This window comes from Acanthochromis polyacanthus, chromosome 18 (genome assembly GCF_021347895.1).
Source record: "Acanthochromis polyacanthus isolate Apoly-LR-REF ecotype Palm Island chromosome 18, KAUST_Apoly_ChrSc, whole genome shotgun sequence".
Lineage (NCBI taxonomy): Eukaryota > Metazoa > Chordata > Actinopteri > Pomacentridae > Acanthochromis > Acanthochromis polyacanthus.
In genome coordinates, this window is record NC_067130.1 from 15,854,865 (window position 1) to 15,874,414 (window position 19,550).

The following is a 19,550-nucleotide window of genomic DNA, read 5'->3' on the forward strand; positions in this document are numbered from 1 at the left end:
AGGGACGTATTTTGAGGTTGTACCTTAAAGCGTGACTTTTGAGTGTCGGCAAAATGACACTGTTCATCGGGGCGAGTAAATGCTTTCCGTTGTGTATAAATTCCGTATCAGACTAGCTGATAATTAAAACGGAAGCCTGCGTGATTCCATTTGTTTTCGTGTTGTGGTGAATAATAAGAAATGAGCTGACATTGCTCCGTCCAGTCCTTCTTCTGTTCCTCCAGTATGAGTGAAGCTTATGTCATCCTAAGGAAGGAGCTTGGGAGATAAGAAAAGATTAGAGATGTCTGTGAGAGCCTTGCAGACTTTTAGCAAGATGATTTGGGTAAGTGTCATGTTTCTAAAATATGTGTTGTCAGTATTAAATTCTGTAAATTCCATGTTGACTTCCTAACTGGGTTGTTGTTCCCAGGGGAGGTATTTGTTAACTGCAGGGCTACAGGGCTGCAGGTGTAGACTGAGCTGTCATCTGAAGAGACACTACAGCGTTCTTCCAGGTATCTTGTTTTCATGATAACACGTAAATTAACTGATTTGTAATTGATTTATTAGTCATGCAAAAACAAACGAACTCTTCCAGTGTTGGCAAAGAATTGTTAAATGCAGTTTCAATGATAGCGATGTTCACGATTTACAGATGATTGTGTACTTTTTTCAGACATGTTCACCTCATAAATTTCTCCTTTCTATTTTTCTCCAAACATACCTTTACCGATGTGGACAAATGTGCCTATGGCTTGTTTAGCTATTCATATGCAAACTGCCAATGCTGACCTAAAGCTCATATAAGTGAAGATGTTGCTGCACAATTTGTGTTTTTTTCTTTGCTTGTCTAGCAAATCCTACGAGCAGCCCTGTCTGAAAGTTTTCTTGGTCTTCCAGATCTCAATTTGACACCCACAACTCCTAATAACTGCCATTTTTTAATAATAATAATAACTTTAATTGTTTCGCACCTTTCAGACGAACATTTACAAAGTGCTTTGACAGGTAGAACGTAGTGATATAAGAGAACTTTACTTAAAGGCAAGTCTATAAAAGTGGGTTTTAAGAAGTGATTTAAAAGAATCTACTGATTCTTCCAAAGCCGAGGGTTTCCTGATGGAGAAGTCCCGATCACCCTTGGATTTAAGCCTCGACTTTGGAACGACTAGTAGGGACCCACTCGAGGATCTAAGGCTGCGCGAGGGGACGTATGGGGTTAGCATGTCTAAAATACAGCCAGTGGCAAGGCCCTGGCAAGCTTTAAAAGTGATCAGTAAAATCTTAAAATCAGTTCTAAAATGAACAGGGAGCCAGTGGAGGGAAGCTAGAACAGGGGAGATGCGCTGTTGTCTGTTAAAAACAGTGAGAAGCCTAGCTGCTGGGTTCTGGACCAGTTGGAGGCAGGAGAAGGATTTTTGTGGAATATAAATGGTAGAAAAAAAGACTTTGTTGATGTGGGGTATGAAACTCAGGTCAGGCCCAAACAGGAAGCCTAAACTTCTGGCAACAGACTTTTACATTTGTGGCTTTTTAATTGAATGATGAACAGAAGAAATTCTTACACAAAAATGGATTATTATTTTGCTAGTCTTCTCCTGCTTTGTGGGCATCAATTATTTAAATTTTCTTAGTTTTAGAGTAGATGAACCCAAGGCTGCTGGATTGTTGGGGGTCTGAGGATTTATAAAGCTTTGAAACTGCGTCACTACCCTTTCATAGCAATGACTGAATAAACCAAACTTCATGGGGCCTTTTTTAAAATGTTTTCACTCTTTGTACAAGACAAACGTAGCACATACGTCTTGCTTAAAATATCGATACTGAAGTGTTTTATCTTTAAATTTTAGTTTTTTGGAAGATCAGTTAATCTTGTATTTATACAGCCATGGCCATAAGTTTGGACACAGCATGACTTACTATGTCTGTTTTGATGTCTATTACAGAACATAACTAATATTTTTTTGACAGCACCAGTTTAATTAGTCAACAAATCAACAAGGGATATAATATCAATAAATTCCAACAATTGGAACAACTTTGTTCCCAAAACATAATATTAGAAGAAAATAACAAAAAAAAATGCAGTACTTTTACAACCGAATTTGGTAAGAATAACAAAATGACACCAAACTCTTTTGATGTTTTTTTTTAAAATATGAAACTTAATATAATTCTCAGGAGTTGTGTACTGTATTGTAAGTGACAATTTTGTGGTATTTTCTAAGATTCACAAGCGTCATGGTACTTGTGTCCAAACTTATGGCCATGGCTGTATAACTTATATAATTATTCACAGCAACAGAAGTTTTCACCAAACTTTTGCTACCACTGTTAGCAGTTCACAAAGTGTGGCTTTAAGCTTTAACTTTCGTTATTATTTGTGACATTTTGTTGGCTAAATGATTTCATCCTTAATCAGTACGACACTACACAACACTGTCAGCAATAGAGACTCCTGCATGGCATCATAACTTAATTCAAATCGTTTTTAAATAAATGTCATGTTCACTGTTACAGATGATGTCAAATCTCTGCGTGCTGTGGTCAACCCTGATATATCCAAGTAAGTATTTGCTTTCTAAATCCAGATCATAATCTAGATGTTATTCTAGGATTTCTGCTAACCTGTGGAATGCATCTGCAGGATCCGAAACATCGGCATTATGGCTCACATTGACGCTGGAAAGACCACAACCACAGAGAGGATGCTTTATTACTCTGGATATACAAGGGCATTAGGAGGTATGTGGGGAAATCACCACATTAACACTGTTTATTACTTATAACTTACATGTTTGTTTATGTCGCTGTTGCCTTTAGATGTAGATGACGGGGATACAGTCACAGATTTCATGGCTCAAGAGAGGGAGCGTGGCATCACCATCCAGTCAGCTGCAGTCACGTTTGATTGGAAAAGTCACAGAATAAACCTCATAGACACCCCAGGTAAAAAATACTTTGTTGAATAGAACATCCCAAAAGAAACGAGAACGATCAGCTGCTGGAATAAGACTGTCTTTGTGGTTACAGGACATGTTGACTTCACTCTGGAGGTGGAGCGGGCGCTTCGTGTTCTTGATGGGGCTGTCGCAGTGTTCGATGCATCTGCTGGCGTTGAGGTTAGCGCACTGATTTAAATCTGCCTCGTTCTTCCTTTAGGAATTCATCGTGTAATTGGTTGCTTCTGGTGCCTTTAAAACACAAACAGGCCCAGACTCTGACCGTGTGGAGACAAGCAGAGAAGCACCACGTCCCCTGTGTCTGCTTCCTGAATAAGATGGATAAGCCTGCTGCAAAGTGAGTGACCCAACACCTCACCTTTTACAGCAAGTTTTGTTTACTCTCCTTTGCAAAATTGAAATCCGAACTGTCCTTCATTTTCTTTTTCTCACAGCTTAAGTTTCTCCATTGAGAGCATAAAGCAGAAACTGAAAGCCAATCCAGTCCTGCTGCAGGTAGGAGTTTTAAAATAGCACAATAAAGTGTATCTGTTGATGAAGGGTAACTATTACATGCCATTGAAGTCCGTACTTTACAATAACTGTGCTTAATAACATTTTAACAGAAGTGATCGATTAATGATTCACTATTGAGCATTCTACTTCAGTTTTATTCCAGAAACAAATCAGGAAGTCTGGATAAATGCTTGGGATTTATAAGAAACTAAATTTAGAATTTGAAAACTAAAGTTACAGCATTAGTCTATAACATTAAATTAAAAGCCAGATTCAATGAGGGTCTATAAAATGTTGAGCAAGCTTAGTTTTTAATATCGGGTGGCAGTGTATTCCACAGTTTAGTAAAAACACAAGGTGGTTTCACTGGTACCTTCATCAGACACACAGGAATGATAAAAGAAAACAGTAGAGGGCGCTAGTGATCATTAAATGAAAAAATCTCTGGGAAGAGCTGGGTTATTTAAAGCTTTACAAACAAGCGAAAGAACTTCTCAAAGCTACGGGTGACCAAGTGTCTTAGGCAGTAGGGTAATATGATCCGTTCTCTTCAGTTTATTTAAAAATGTGACATGCAACATTTTAAATATAAATGTAGTCTCAGTATAGTAGCAAGCAACTTTTTCTATTTAAAGCATGTAGTGGAGTAATGGCATCCTTAGCCGAGAATGAAGTCACACTCCCCTTGTGTGTGTTGTAATCTGAATGTCTCTATTCTGTGTTTTGGTAGTGATGAAGTGTAAACTAAGTTACAAATCATGGCCAGAGTCTATGACTTAACCATGTTCAAATATCTAAAAAGTTTCCTTAAAGATCTTCAAAAAAATCACCAAGAGAAGTCAGCATTCGGAGGGCAACAGGATGTATTTATTGACAAAAAAAATCCAAGAAGAACTGAAGATACTGAGCCGTGCACCATCTTTTATGCTGTGAAAGTTGGTCACGCCTATAGGGTGTATGATAGAGTGACAGTTTTGACGACATTATACTTTTCTAAATCCATTGGTCAGGTCATGACATCAGGTTATCATATTTCACCCCTAGATCACTGTATAGAAGACATGCGCATTAAGTTATCATTAGGTCATCTTTTACAGAGAACATGCCCAGACGTGTTCAAACGTTTTGCTCCACATCTTACCCTCATTATTTTGTGATCGATTTCATGCATATTATTCCAATACATGTTAAAAGTTATAATACCTTAAGTTTATACCATTATGTTTTGAGTACATCTGTTTTATTTTTGGTCTTTAGTCTAACAGCATTTGCCATAGTTATCTTGTACTTTTAGCATACCGTACCCAAAAAAATATTACACTACAGTAGCTGGTCCAAAATTGTGTGCATGTTTGTGCATGTGAGTCCCTCCCTTTGAAACTGTTGACCTGCTTTCATAAATTCATCAGAAGCATATTCCCGCAATTCATTGCAAAGTGAAATGCCAATCTAACATTTACCTGGGGACCCTAAAAATCTATTTTTTTAATTTTTTATGTTATTATCCTTATTTATTGCGTAATTTCAGCTCAGTGTTTGAGGATTCTCTCTCCTTGTCTGCTTGTATTTGTTCTAGTCCCCGTGTCCCTGTCTCCACAGACAGGTCTGCTCTGATCCGACACTTCTTAAAAACAAACATTGGCTAATGTTACTCGAGTTGACAAAAATTTGCTAACAATGCTGGCAGGGCCTATTGGTTGTGGCAAGTTTTTTTGTGTGTGTTTGCTCTCATGTACACAGCCTTTTTGATGAAAGCAAAAGAATGGGGAATGTATGGCCGACACACCTTGGTCTGAGATGAAGGCGCTCTAGTGACCTCCAGTGGTTCTGAATTGAACAGCATTCTGAAAAAAGTGTAGTTTTCCTGTGGACAGCCTAGGTTATCCAGTCCAAACAATAGTACAGTCGTGTAAACAGCAACATTCTGAGCTGCAGAAGGTCTGACCTTTGCAACATTTCTTAGATGAAAGAATTCTGTTTAAATTTAGCTTTTTAAAATGGCAAGTATATGGAAAAATGTCTCCACTTTTGGTTCAGTGGAAAACTGAAAATCTATATTTATGAGCTGTTGTCAAAGCTGAGATGGAAATTGAGTTTCCGTTTTTTTTTTAAATAGGTCTTGTTTTCTTTTATTTACGAAGAAAAAAATTGCAGAGGCAGCTTTCTGCTCTGTGACATGAGGATTTATGGATGGGTGAGCAGCTCCACGCTTAAAGCTTTAGATGCAGTATTTCAGTCTGTCTTCATATTCATCACAGGAGATAGTTACAGGACACACAATTGCCTACTATATATATATATATATATAAAAACTGGCTTCCCTGCTTTTACATAAAGGATGAATCAGCATTTGTTTTTATTTATCTCTATAGCTTCTTTATTAAAGCTCCCTGCCTCATCTCTCAGTCCTGCTCTCAGAATATTGGCAGCCACTTACAGACATGATTCACCCTGCAATTATCAAAAACTCATACAGAGTTAATAAGATCAGCTTTTTGTTACTGTGCCACAGATACAGGGAACATGATTCAGCAAAACTTACAGTTGACCTCCTTAATCCCACTGAGAGACTTTCAAGCTGCTGTTATTTAGTGCAACTGTCCCTGCTGTTAATTTTTAAATGGTTCTTACTGTTATTGTTGCATTTATTTGTGTCATTGTTAATTACCAGACTTAATAGTTTTGTTAAATCATTGAAAATCAAGATTTTCCTTTAAGGTGCACTCTAAGATTTTAAATACAAGAATGAATGAATGAATACAGGTAAACAAAGTGGAATTTATTAGTTCACAAACGGATATCTGTCTGATATTTCACTCTTGATTATAGCAGCTCATGTAGCCATAAACTGTTAACCTGAAGTACAACTGACAAGCGACTTTGGTAATCTCACTTCTGGATTCCAACACTCAATTTTTATTATTTTTTTTCCATTTTCAAACTTGGAATTTCCTGCCGGCAATGACTCTGAGTCATCACTTGAGACATTTTCACACAGCCCCCTTCTGAAGCCACAAAGCAGCTTTACACCATTTTTACATTTAGCGGAGTGCTCTACAAGACCCATGAGCACTTAATGTTTAAAAGCAGTAAAGTTTTCTTTTAATAGTGAACCAGTTAGTTTAAATATAGGTTTTATGTAGAATAATTTATGGGGACTTCACTGAAAAATCAACCTTACGTATAAATTGTACATAAAACATGCAATAAGTTTTTGTCCCCTTGTATTTTAATTGTCTCATGAATCCCGTTTCTTAGATTCCCGTCGGCAGCGGCAAGAACTTCACAGGTGTGGTCGACCTGTTGACCAACCAGAAGCTCATATGGAAGCTGAAGTCTATGAGAGACGATGGACGAGCGTTTGAGATCAAAGCTCTTGACCAGTCTGATGATCCAGAACTACTGCAGGTGGTCGATGAGGCCAGGACAGCTTTAATCGAGCAGGTACCTGTCAGGACATTTACAGCAACTATTCATGCATTTACAATAAGTGTGATCAGATGTTCCAGATGCTTTCCTCCAGTTAGTATTTCTATTTTGAATCGCAGGTCGCTGATCTGGATGATGAGTTTGCAGAATTGTTATTAACCAATTTTAGTGACAATTTTGATGCTGTTCCCTCCATCAAAGTAAGTATTGCATCGTGTGGTACTGCAGTATAAACCTGTAAAGCCCAGCAGCCCTTGTGAGCTCAGACTTACCTGCTTTGAATGTGTCCCCAGCTACAAGAGGCTATCCGTCGGGTGACTCTGGCCCGTAAAGGCGTCCCAGTACTCTGTGGAAGCTCTTTGAGAAACAAAGGTGTTCAGCCTCTTTTAGACGCCATCACAGCCTACCTGCCTGCTCCCAACGAACGACACCATGACCTGGTGTGAGTAAACTCTTCAGTCTATAACTAACTCAGACCAGAACTGTTAGGACTTGAGTAAAAGAACAAATCCAGCTTAATAGAAATGAGTGTTACATTGCCAAGTATCATCCTTGATTATATTTTACAGGGTTTTTCATGCAACAAGGAATGTATGTTACATCCAAAGATATTTTTTCTAGGGCCAAAGGAAAGTCCCCAATAGTAATCAATACTGAAATATAAATATTTTGCTTATCATAAACAGATTCCTGTGAAATAAGGTAGCACAGACTCATTGCGTTTTCTTGTATGTGGATCGATGACGCTTACTGTCATGCATAGTCACCTCCCAAAGACTCATTCTAAACCAGGTAGAATGCTAGTTGTATTATTTTCAGTACTGTTTGCTTTTCATTTTCATTCTTTTTTCAACTGCATGCAAAATAAGTGGTGAAACAACCACAGCGATGAGCCACTGCCTGAAAAAGGAAAGTAAAGGGAACTGTCAGTAGTAGCTTTTAATCTTAATTTTCTTAACCTGATGGACTGTAGCAGATGAAAGATTTCTTATTCATCTCTTAATTTTCATCTGCTAACCACAATGTTTGATTTTAAAGAGAAAAAAATGCAGAAATCAAAGTTGACCAAAGTGGAAGATGAGCCATTTATCTCATTTTGGCTCCTATGGGTTGTTGTTGGGTTTTTTTTGTTGTTGTTGCAGACTTTGATTCCTCTGACATGCTGTGTAATAGTGATTTATGATTTTGGATTTTTTCCAGTATGCTGATATTCTCCAACTCATTTTGGAGGCCAGTTGCTGATATATGCGCATATATTTCCACCTAACTGCAGAGAACATCAAGCTTCTGCTGTAGTGGAATTAACATGTTATTATCATTGCTCATTAGGATGAGTAATGGCAGATAAAAAAAAAAAAAAAAAAAAAATATATATATATATATATATATATATATATATAGTGCTTCTCAAATGAACACATTCATGGGAAAAGAGAGGAAAACTACTTCAACGTAGATGCAAAACATGTTATATTGCTTATAAATGCTCATTTTAAGCTCATGTTGATATTTCATTTTAAAGCTTTCATCCACTGATACCAATGATGGTGTTGATATCTTTATGCATCTCTACTGTGTAGTTGATGTTGCCATCTGTTAGTAGTTTTTCTTCTTACGTGGAATGTAGCATGTATAAATGCATCTGAAAATGAGCGCAGAGCTGGTTACGAAGTGTTTTCTTTAGTTCAAGCAGGTAAATCTTCACCATTGATGCTAAATGAATGGAAGATGTATAATACACGAGCAAAAATTTTAATTATGTTCTAGTCTTCCTTCAATGACTGCAGCATACAATTCTGAAAACATTTTTTTCTGTATGATTGATCTTTCTTGTCTGACCAGAAGCCCTGTTCATCATTTATCATCCTGCAGGCGGTGGTATAAAGATGATTTATGTGCGCTGGCTTTCAAGGTTCTGCATGACAAGCAGCGAGGTCCTCTGGTGTTCCTCAGGATCTACTCTGGCACTCTGAAACCGCAGACAGCGATCCATAACATCAATAGGAACAGCACGTATGTGTTTTCATTTCATCTGTGCAAAAATGTTGAACACCGTACGCTCACTGGAGTATCATAATGTATTCATTATGAGGATACAGTACGTCAAACCTTTTATGTTTGCAGTGAGAGGATGAGCAGGCTGCTGGTGCCGTTTGCTGATCAGCATGTAGAAATCCCCTCGATGACAGCAGGAAACATCGCATTAACTGTAGGACTGAAGCAGGTAGATTGCAATACATCACACACTGCCTGTCCAAAAAAAAAAAAAAATCGCCACTTGAATTTAGCTAAGCAAACAGGAACCTTCCATTGGATAATCACTGCAGTTACAACACGGCAACAAATTATTTAGCTCTTGCTGATGCAGTGAGGAGCTTCTCATTTCTTCAACAATTATGTTGGAAAACATATCCTGTGGTCATGGAAGAGATGTTAATTAGTTTCAGAAGGGTGAAATTATTTGTCTGCATTAAGCAAAGAAAACAATGAAGATGTCAGCACCTACTAAAATCGAGCTGAGTTGAAAATCGTCCGATGCATTATTAAAACCCGAAGCACAGTGGTGACCCATCATCTTTGAGGAAGAAGTGTGATCGACACAAACTCTTAGATAGTCGACGTAAATCAACAGCAGAACTCACGGCTACGTTTAATAGTGAAAGTAAGAGCATTTACACATGCACAATGTGAAGGGAACTCAAGGGATTGGGGCTGAACAGCTGTGTAGTTCTAAAAAAAAACCCCACTGATCAGCGACGCTATTCACAAACAAAGGCGTCAGTTTGCTAGGGAGCATAAAGATCGGACTCTGGAGCAGTGGAAGAAGGTAATGTGATCTGATGAGTCCAGATTTACCCTGTTCCAAAGTGATGAGTGCATCAGGGTAAGAAGAGAGGCAGATGAAGTGATGAACTCTTCATGGCTAGTGCCTACAAGCCTGTGGGGGTTAGGGTTATGATCTGGGGTTGGTCAGGTTCAGCAACATTATGTTCCCAAAGAATGAAGTCAGCTGACTACCTGATTATACTGAATGACCAGGTCTTTCCATCAGTGGAGTTTCTATTCCCTGATGACATGGACATGTTCCAAGATGACGATGCCAGGATTCACGGGGCTCACATTGAGAATGAGTGGATCAGGAGCATCATTTTTACACATAGATTGACCTCCACAGAGTCCAGACCTCAGCCCCACTGAGAATCTTTGGGATGTTCTGGAGAAGACTTTGTGCAGCGGTCCAACTCTCCCATCATCAGTATAAAATCTTTGGTAGAAAATTAATACAACTCTGGACAGAAATAAATGCTGTGACATTGCAGAAGCTTATGGAAACGATGCCACAGTGAATATGTGTCGTTCTCAGAGCTAGAGGCGGTCCAATGAAATATTAGAGTGTGGGACTTTTTTTTCGGACAGGCAGCATATTATCAATCTCTTGTTTGAAGATTTTCCCCCTAAATGGTTCTGTATGTTTTCTGTCTTCACTTAAGACAGTCACTGGGGATACCATCGTTTCATCCAAAGCGTCAGCAGCAGCTGCAGCTCGCCGAGCTCAGAATGACAGTGGGGCGAAAAAGAAGCGAGGAGAACATGCCGACATCATCCTTTCAGGAGTGGAGGTCCCTGATCCAGTCTTCTTCTGCACCATAGAACCACCCAGCATGGCCAAACAGGCCGGTCAGTAGCAGCGATTGTATTTATGCATGCAATCATGTGGTCACTCACACACAGTGGTAGAAAGTAATAAAGTACATTCATCCATGTGCTGTACTTAAATATAGTTTTGGGCATTTGTGATTTGCTTAAGTATTTCTATTTTATTCTACTTTATACTGCATTTCAGAGGAAATGTGTTGTAATTTCTACTCCACCATATTTATTAAACAGCTATAGTTAGTTCCTAGTTATGAGTATTTTTTTAAAAAACACCATATTATTAAAGATTAAACCCATGCTTCTCAACCTTTTAAGCTTCTGATGTCTTGCAAAAAGTAGTGTGTATTTTGGCTCACATCAGCTCACTATGTGTCTTTAAGTTGTTGCACCAGACTGTTTTTCCATTTCAGTAAATGTTAAGATCTATAATCTCACCAAAAGTTAAATGTTGGAGAGAAAATCCAAAAACTGAAAACAGATCTGTTTATCAGAAGCAATTTTTTCCTCTTAAATTTTCTACATGACTAACTTTCAGATTTGTCTGCTGTCCCTGCATATAAATCTGTACATTATGTCGTTCAGACTAGCTCCACCTGTAGCAGCTACAACAGTAACATGCTGCTGACATGCTGATGCTTCACTAGTGACAAACTTGTAATGTCCTTTGCAATAATATATTTCAGTCAGAAGGACCAAACAAGTATTTTTACTTTATTTTCTTGCAAATCCTTGTGTACTTTTACTTAAGTAGGGTTTTAATGTAGGCATTTATTTGTAATGGAGAATTGTTACATTGCTCTATTAGTGCTTTTCCACAAGTAAAAGATCTGAATATTTGTGCCGCCTCCACTCACACAGAAAACTTTTTCTTTTCCTTGAAAGATCTTGAGAATGCACTCAACTGCCTCCAGAGAGAAGACCCCAGTCTTAAAGTCAGAGTTGACCCTGATTCTGGTCAGGTAATGTGATCATCAACTTCCTTTCATTAGACGACTTTATAGAATGAGTTGGCTAAATGTCTTTCACTCCCCCTCCTCAGACTATTCTGTGTGGGATGGGAGAGCTGCACATCGAGATCATCCATGACCGAATCAGACGAGAGTATGGCATCGAGACTCACCTTGGACCCCTGCAGGTGGCTTACAGAGAGACCATTCTCAATGAGGTCTCCACTACAGGTACAAATATTTTTCAAGTGGTGCACATTGGAATACATTTTCTCAGCTACAAACTGTAGTCCAAATCTTTTCTCCTGTATGATGTAGATACTCTGGACCGGACAGTAGGGGAGAGAAGACACGTAGTGACGGTGGAGCTGGCTGTCAGGCCCATGGACATCGCCTCTGTGGGTGGTTCATGTGAAATAACATTCACAGAAAAACTAGAGGGACAGCTTTTACCAGGAGTGAAAGAGGCCGTGGAGAATGGAGTACACAGCTCATATCTTCAAGGTAATACTGACTAAATTCATTTCTTCTCAGAGCAGAATAACCAAACTTAAGATATATTTATCTATCCATGTTATAGCTAAATAAATGACCTTTAACAAGAGTTAAGGGGAGAAAAACATCCTTAGTTACTCTTTAACCCTCTGAAAGTCAGCTGGCCTACTTCACGAGGAATGAGGGTGTAAAATGTATTTAGTCACTGAGATTAAGATCTCTTTTTATAAGAGACCTGACCTATATACATCACAAGGCGATTCAGTCACACACACACACACACACACACACACACACACACACACACACACACACACACACACACACACACACACACACACACACACACATTAATTTGTAAGAGAAGCACATTGCAAGATCATCAAATACAGTATCCTGAAGTCTAAACAGGAGAAAGGTGGAAATTATATTGTTTCACTCTGTTTGATTTACATCCAGTATCTACACACAGCTTAATCCTCTTTAGGGTCACAGAGGGGCTGGAGTCTGTCCCAGCTGACATAGGGTGAAGGCAGGGAACACCCTGAACAAGTCACCAGTCTATCATAGGGCTACACATAGAGACAAACACATTCACACCTATGGAAAATTTAGAAACAACAATTAACCTAAATACTTTTGGACATAGAAAGATCCCAGAACCAGGCAAGAACGCAAACTGAGTGGGGGAAAAAAAGGTGGTCAGGTAGCTCAGCTGGTTGAGAGGGTTTAGTATGTCGTCTAAAATATGACAAAAACTTCATAGTTTAGTATGTCATCCAAAATTCTGAAAAAAAAACATGATAATTTAGTATATGGTCCAAAATAGAGTAAAAACGTCATAGAATAGTATGTCGTTCAATAAGTAAAAGAAAGGCGCAGATAGATCAACTGGTTGAGAGGGCGACTCATAAACGGTACTGTGTCAGAGATGCAGGTTTGATTCCAGCTCATGGCCCTTATGGCTTTCCTGTCTTCCTCTCTACATACCTATTGAATTAAACCAACAAAAGGGCCCAAACAACAACTTAGAAAAAAAGTCACAGTTTAGTATGTTGTCCAAAATGTCATTAAAATGTCATAGTTTAGTATGTGGTCCAAAATGTGACCAAAACATCATAGTTTAGCATGTCGTCCAAAATGTGACCAAAACGTCATAGTTTAGTATGTCATCCAAAATGTGATCAAAACGTCATAGTTTAGCATGTGGTCCAAAATGTGACCAAAACGTCATAGTTTAGCATGTGGTCCAAAATGTGACCAAAACGTCATAGTTTAGCATGTCGTCCAAAATGTGACCAAAACGTCATAGTTTAGTATGTTGTCCAAAATGTGACAAAAACGTCATAGTTTAGTATGTCGTCCAAAATGTCATAGTTTAGTATGTGGTCCAAAATGTGACCAAAACGTCATAGTTTAGTATGTTGTCCAAAATGTGACCAAAACGTCATAGTTTAGTATATGGTCCAAAATGTGACCAAAACGTCATAGTTTAGTATGTCGTCCAAAATGTGACCAAAACGTCATAGTTTAGTATGTGGTCCAAAATGTGACCAAAACGTCATAGTTTAGTATGTCGTTCAAAATGTGATCAAAACGTCATAGTTTAGTATGTCGTCCAAAATGTCATAGTTTAGTATGTGGTCCAAAATGTGACCAAAACGTCATAGTTTAGTATGTTGTCCAAAATGTGACCAAAACATCACAGGTTAGTATGTCGTCCAAAATGTGACCAAAATGTCATAGTTTAGTATGTCGTCCAAAATGTGACCAAAACGTCATAGTTTAGTATGTGGTCCAAAATGTCACCAAAACGTCATAGTTTAGTATGTGGTCCAAAATGTGATCATAGCGTCATAGTTTAGTATGTGGTCCAAAATGTCATAGTTTAGTATGTGGTCCAAAATGTGACCAAAACGTCATAGTTTAGTATGTTGTCCAAAATGTGACCAAAACGTCATAGTTTAGTATGTCGTCCAAATGTCATAGTTTAGCATGTGGTCCAAAATGTGACCAAAATGTCATAGTTTAGCATGTGGTCCAAAATGTGACCAAAACGTCATAGTTTAGCATGTGGTCCAAAATGTGACCAAAACGTCATAGTTTAGCATGTGGTCCAAAATGTGACCAAAACGTCATAGTTTAGCATGTGGTCCAAAATGTGACCAAAACGTCATAGTTTAGCATGTGGTCCAAAATGTGACCAAAACGTCATAGTTTAGTATGTCGTCCAAAATGTGACCAAAACGTCATAGTTTAGTATGTCGTCCAAAATGTGATCAAAACGTCATAGTTTAGTATGTCGTCCAAAATGTGACCAAAACGTCATAGTTTAGTATGTCGTCCAAAATGTGATCAAAACGTCATAGTTTAGCATGTCGTCCAAAATGTGACCAAAACGTCATAGTTTAGTATGTCGTCCAAAATGTGACCAAAACGTCATAGTTTAGTATGTCGTCCAAAATGTGACCAAAACGTCATAGTTTAGTATGTCGTCCAAAATGTGACCAAAACGTCATAGTTTAGTATGTCGTCCAAAATGTGACCAAAACGTCATAGTTTAGTATGTCGTCCAAAATGTCATAGTTTAGCGTGTGGTCCAAAATGTGACCAAAACGTCATAGTTTAGCATGTGGTCCAAAATGTGACCAAAACGTCATAGTTTAGTATGTCGTCCAAAATGTCATAGTTTAGTATGTGGTCCAAAATGTGACCAGAACGTCATAGTTTAGTATGTTGTCCAAAATGTGACAAAAACGTCATAGTTTAGTATGTCGTCCAAAATGTGACCAAAACGTCATAGTTTAGTATGTGGTCCAAAATGTGACCAAAACGTCATAGTTTAGTATGTCGTCCAAAATGTCATAGTTTAGTATGTGGTCCAAAATGTGACCAAAACGTCATAGTTTAGTATGTGGTCCAAAATTTGACCAAAACGTCATAGGTTAGTATGTCGTCCAAAATGTGACCAAAACGTCATAGTTTAGTATGTGGTCCAAAAGGTGACCAAAACGTCATAGTTTAGCATGTGGTCCAAAATGTGACCAAAACGTCATAGTTTAGCATGTGGTCCAAAATGTGACCAAAACGTCACAGTTTAGCATGTGGTCCAAAATGTGATCAAAATGTCATAGTTTAGTATGTCGTCCAAAATGTCATAGTTTAGTATGTGGTCCAAAATGTGACCAAAACGTCATAGGTTAGTATGTGGTCCAAAATTTGACCAAAACGTCATAGGTTAGTATGTCGTCCAAAATGTGACCAAAACGTCATAGTTTAGTATGTGGTCCAAAAGGTGACCAAAACGTCATAGTTTAGCATGTCGTCCAAAATGTGACCAAAACGTCATAGTTTAGCATGTCGTCCAAAATGTGACCAAAACGTCATAGTTTAGTATGTCGTCCAAAATGTCATAGTTTAGTATGTGGTCCAAAATGTGACCAAAACGTCACAGTTTAGCATGTGGTCCAAAATGTGATCAAAATGTCATAGTTTAGTATGTCGTCCAAAATGTCCTAGTTTAGTATGTGATCCAAAATGTGACCAAAACGTCACAGGTTAGTATGTCGTCCAAAATGTGACCAAAACTTCATAGTTTAGCATGTGGTCCAAAATGTGACCAAAACGTCATAGTTTAGCATGTGGTCCAAAATTTGACCAAAACGTCATAGTTTAGCATGTGGTCCAAAATGTGACCAAAACGTCATAGTTTAGTATGTGGTCCAAAATGTCATAGTTTAGTATGTCGTCCAAAATGTGATCAAAATGTCATAGTTTAGTATGTGGTCCAAAATGTGACCAAAACGTCATAGTTTAGTATGTGGTCCAAAATTTGACCAAAACGTCATAGGTTAGTATGTCGTCCAAAATGTGACCAAAACGTCATAGTTTAGTATGTGGTCCAAAAGGTGACCAAAACGTCATAGTTTAGCATGTCGTCCAAAATGTGACCAAAACGTCATAGTTTAGCATGTGGTCCAAAATGTGATCAAAATGTCATAGTTTAGTATGTCGTCCAAAATGTCATAGTTTAGTATGTGGTCCAAAATGTGACCAAAACGTCACAGTTTAGCATGTGGTCCAAAATGTGATCAAAATGTCATAGTTTAGTATGTCGTCCAAAATGTCATAGTTTAGTATGTGGTCCAAAATGTGACCAAAACATCATAGTTTAGTATGTGATCCAAAATGTGACCAAAACGTCACAGGTTAGTATGTCGTCCAAAATGTGACCAAAACTTCATAGTTTAGCATGTGGTCCAAAATGTGACCAAAACGTCATAGTTTAGCATGTGGTCCAAAATTTGACCAAAACGTCATAGTTTAGTATGTCGTCCAAAATGTCATAGTTTAGTATGTGGTCCAAAATGTGACCAAAACGTCACAGTTTAGCATGTGGTCCAAAATGTGATCAAAATGTCATAGTTTAGTATGTCGTCCAAAATGTCCTAGTTTAGTATGTGGTCCAAAATGTGACCAAAACGTCATAGTTTAGTATGTGATCCAAAATGTGACCAAAACGTCACAGGTTAGTATGTCGTCCAAAATGTGACCAAAACTTCATAGTTTAGCATGTGGTCCAAAATGTGACCAAAACGTCATAGTTTAGCATGTGGTCCAAAATTTGACCAAAACGTCATAGTTTAGCATGTGGTCCAAAATGTGACCAAAACGTCATAGTTTAGTATGTGGTCCAAAATGTCATAGTTTAGTATGTCGTCCAAAATGTGATCAAAATGTCATAGTTTAGTATGTGGTCCAAAATGTGACCAAAACGTCATAGTTTAGTATGTGGTCCAAAATTTGACCAAAACGTCATAGTTTAGTATGTCGTCCAAAATGTGATCAAAATGTCATAGGTTAGTATGTGGTCCAAAATGTGACCAAAATGTCATAGTTTAGTATGTCGTCCAAAATGTGATCAAAATGTCATAGGTTAGTATGTCGTCCAAAATGTGACCAAAACGTCATAGTTTAGTATGTGGTCCAAAAGGTGACCAAAACGTCATAGTTTAGCATGTCGTCCAAAATGTGACCAAAACGTCATAGTTTAGCATGTGGTCCAAAATGTGATCAAAATGTCATAGTTTAGTATGTCGTCCAAAATGTCATAGTTTAGTATGTGGTCCAAAATGTGACCAAAACGTCACAGTTTAGCATGTGGTCCAAAATGTGATCAAAATGTCATAGTTTAGTATGTCGTCCAAAATGTCATAGTTTAGTATGTGGTCCAAAATGTGACCAAAACATCATAGTTTAGTATGTGATCCAAAATGTGACCAAAACGTCACAGGTTAGTATGTCGTCCAAAATGTGACCAAAACTTCATAGTTTAGCATGTGGTCCAAAATGTGACCAAAACGTCATAGTTTAGCATGTGGTCCAAAATTTGACCAAAACGTCATAGTTTAGCATGTGGTCCAAAATGTGACCAAAACGTCATAGTTTAGTATGTGGTCCAAAATGTCATAGTTTAGTATGTCGTCCAAAATGTGACCAAAATGTCATAGTTTAGCATGTGGTCCAAAATGTGACCAAAACGTCACAGTTTAGCATGTGGTCCAAAATGTGATCAAAATGTCACAGTTTAGTATGTCGTCCAAAATGTGACCAAAACGTTATAGTTTAGCATGTCATCCAAAAGTGATCAAAATGTCACAGTTTAGTATGTCATGAGAAATTGTTCTCAACTGATTTTACCCTGTAAAATAAAGAACTAACAAAAGTTTTCAATGTTTGCATCTTCCCTCAGGTCCTCTCCTAGGCTACCCTGTACAGGGTATATCTACACTGATCCAGGGTGTTACAGTTGAGCCAGGAACGTCTGCTGCCATGGTGTCAGCCTGTGTGTCTCGCTGCATGCTGAAGGTAAGCAGTTCTCGGTTACTGCTGTAACTGTAAACGGCAGCATTGTCAACAGAAGAACCGCAGCTCTGTTTGTTTGGATGCAGGCCCTGAGGCTGGCAGGAGGGCAGGTCCTGGAGCCAGTCATGTCACTGGAGGTGACTGTGGGAGAGGAACACCTCAGCTCGGTGCTGGGGGACTTAGCCCAAAGACGAGGAACAGTCAGAGATATCCAGAGTCGTCATGACAACAAGGTGCTGCTTGCAACCGTGCCCCTGGCTGAGATGATGGTGAGATGATACTCAAGTAAAATATATATATATATATATATATATATATATATATATATATATATATACTGTATATTTTAGTTTCAATTGCCAATCAGAAAATTATTTACTATTCAAATCTGCCTGTAAAGATTCTTAGTCATAGCGCTCATGGAACATCTAAGTGAGAAAACGACTGGACTCGCCTGAGGTTATTGAAGATGTTTCATGCCCCTGAAATTTTTCAGTGCTGAATGTTGGGGAGTAATGTTGGGTTTTTAGCACCTTAAGAGCTGCTGAGGTCACATGTGAGTCACTTTCCTGCCGGGCCATTATATGAGTCATCCATGTCTGCTGAGTCGAGGTGTGAAAAGGTGTTAAACTGACAGGGCAAGAATATCAAAACAGCACTCTAAGTGGCTGGTAAGTGAATGTTGTAGACTTCTTCCTGTTTGGTTGTTTTGGTTTGATGAGTGTGGCTTAATTTGTGTCTCATTTGAACTATCTGTTGTCTCCGCCCAAAGTGTGTATACCTTTGGCTTCAAATTGAGTGTCGTTTGTTGTTCAGATGTAGATGGACCTCAAGAGTTAGCTTCATATGCAGCACTTGTTTTGTTTCCCCATCGTACAGCTCTAAACATTCCTCCCTATGTTGAAGTGCACTGCTTTGCTTATGTCTTTTTCCTTCTACCTCAGTTTCCTACATGGCTCGAAGTGCACAAGGTTGCGTTGTTTGTTAAAGATCATGAGTTTTTTTTAAGTAGTCAAGCAACATAAGAAATAACAGTGTTGCTCAGGTGATTGTTTCCTCTGTCTACTCCGTACATTTTTTGTGGTTTTGACCAAGGCCCAGTTTTGGAAACCACACATTTTAAGTGTTGTTCTGATGCAAGCATCACTAAACAGAGGCGGTCGTCTGCAGCTCCACTTACTTACAGTGCAGGCCTGACATCCCTGACAGCTTGACTTTTCATACCTCGACTGACATTATGTCTTCAGTGAGCTCAAGAAAACTAAGCTGCCTTTGCATTAGCACTTGTTGTAGATACAATAATCCAATCCCTTTTCCTACATAGGGCTACTCTACCGTCCTCCGAACAGTAACATCTGGCAACGCCACCTTCTCCCTGGAGTTGGACGCTTACGAGGCCATGAACCTTCAGGAACAGAGCACTCTCCTTAAAAGAATGGCTGGTCTGCTGTGATTCCTTTCCCCCCCCCCACCAACACCTGTTCAGCACCGGAGGCCTTCTGCAACTGAGACATGACACTTCTCCAGGACTTACTGTATCAAACAGATGTTACTAATGATAAGTTTTCCTGAGTAAAATGCTACTTGCAGTGTAAATATCCATTTCCAGTTACAGATGGCAATATGAATTGTGTCCCATGTTCTTTGCTGAAAACAAAATAAAAATGCAACCAACTACATCATACCCTTATTTCTTTTTAAATATATAAAACACCAC

General features: G+C 38.5%; 1 protein-coding gene across 1 annotated transcript; it reads left to right on the forward strand.

Annotated features, from left to right (window-relative positions):
- Window positions 1-7: 7 nt before the first annotated feature.
- gfm2 (GTP dependent ribosome recycling factor mitochondrial 2) lies at window positions 8-19,512 on the forward strand. Its single transcript, XM_022193082.2, has 20 exons — window positions 8-325; window positions 413-497; window positions 2,503-2,548; window positions 2,630-2,727; window positions 2,806-2,931; window positions 3,016-3,104; window positions 3,194-3,282; window positions 3,380-3,440; window positions 6,699-6,884; window positions 6,989-7,069; window positions 7,163-7,311; window positions 8,742-8,882; window positions 8,994-9,093; window positions 10,361-10,547; window positions 11,409-11,485; window positions 11,566-11,704; window positions 11,792-11,977; window positions 17,721-17,836; window positions 17,920-18,102; window positions 19,158-19,512. Exons 1-20 carry the CDS (start codon window positions 284-286, stop codon window positions 19,284-19,286), a joined length of 2,310 nt encoding a protein of 769 aa, XP_022048774.1. The 5' UTR covers window positions 8-283; the 3' UTR covers window positions 19,287-19,512.
- The last annotated feature ends 38 nt before the right edge of the window (window positions 19,513-19,550 follow it).

Coding starts and splice junctions, on each gene's coding strand:
- gfm2 (XM_022193082.2), top strand. CDS start 284: ATGTCTGTGAGAGCCTTGCAGACTTTTAGCAAGATGATTTGG. Junction 3,441..6,698: donor CCAATCCAGTCCTGCTGCAG/GTAGGAGTTTTA, acceptor CCCGTTTCTTAG/ATTCCCGTCGGCAGCGGCAA. Junction 18,103..19,157: donor TGCCCCTGGCTGAGATGATG/GTGAGATGATAC, acceptor TTTCCTACATAG/GGCTACTCTACCGTCCTCCG.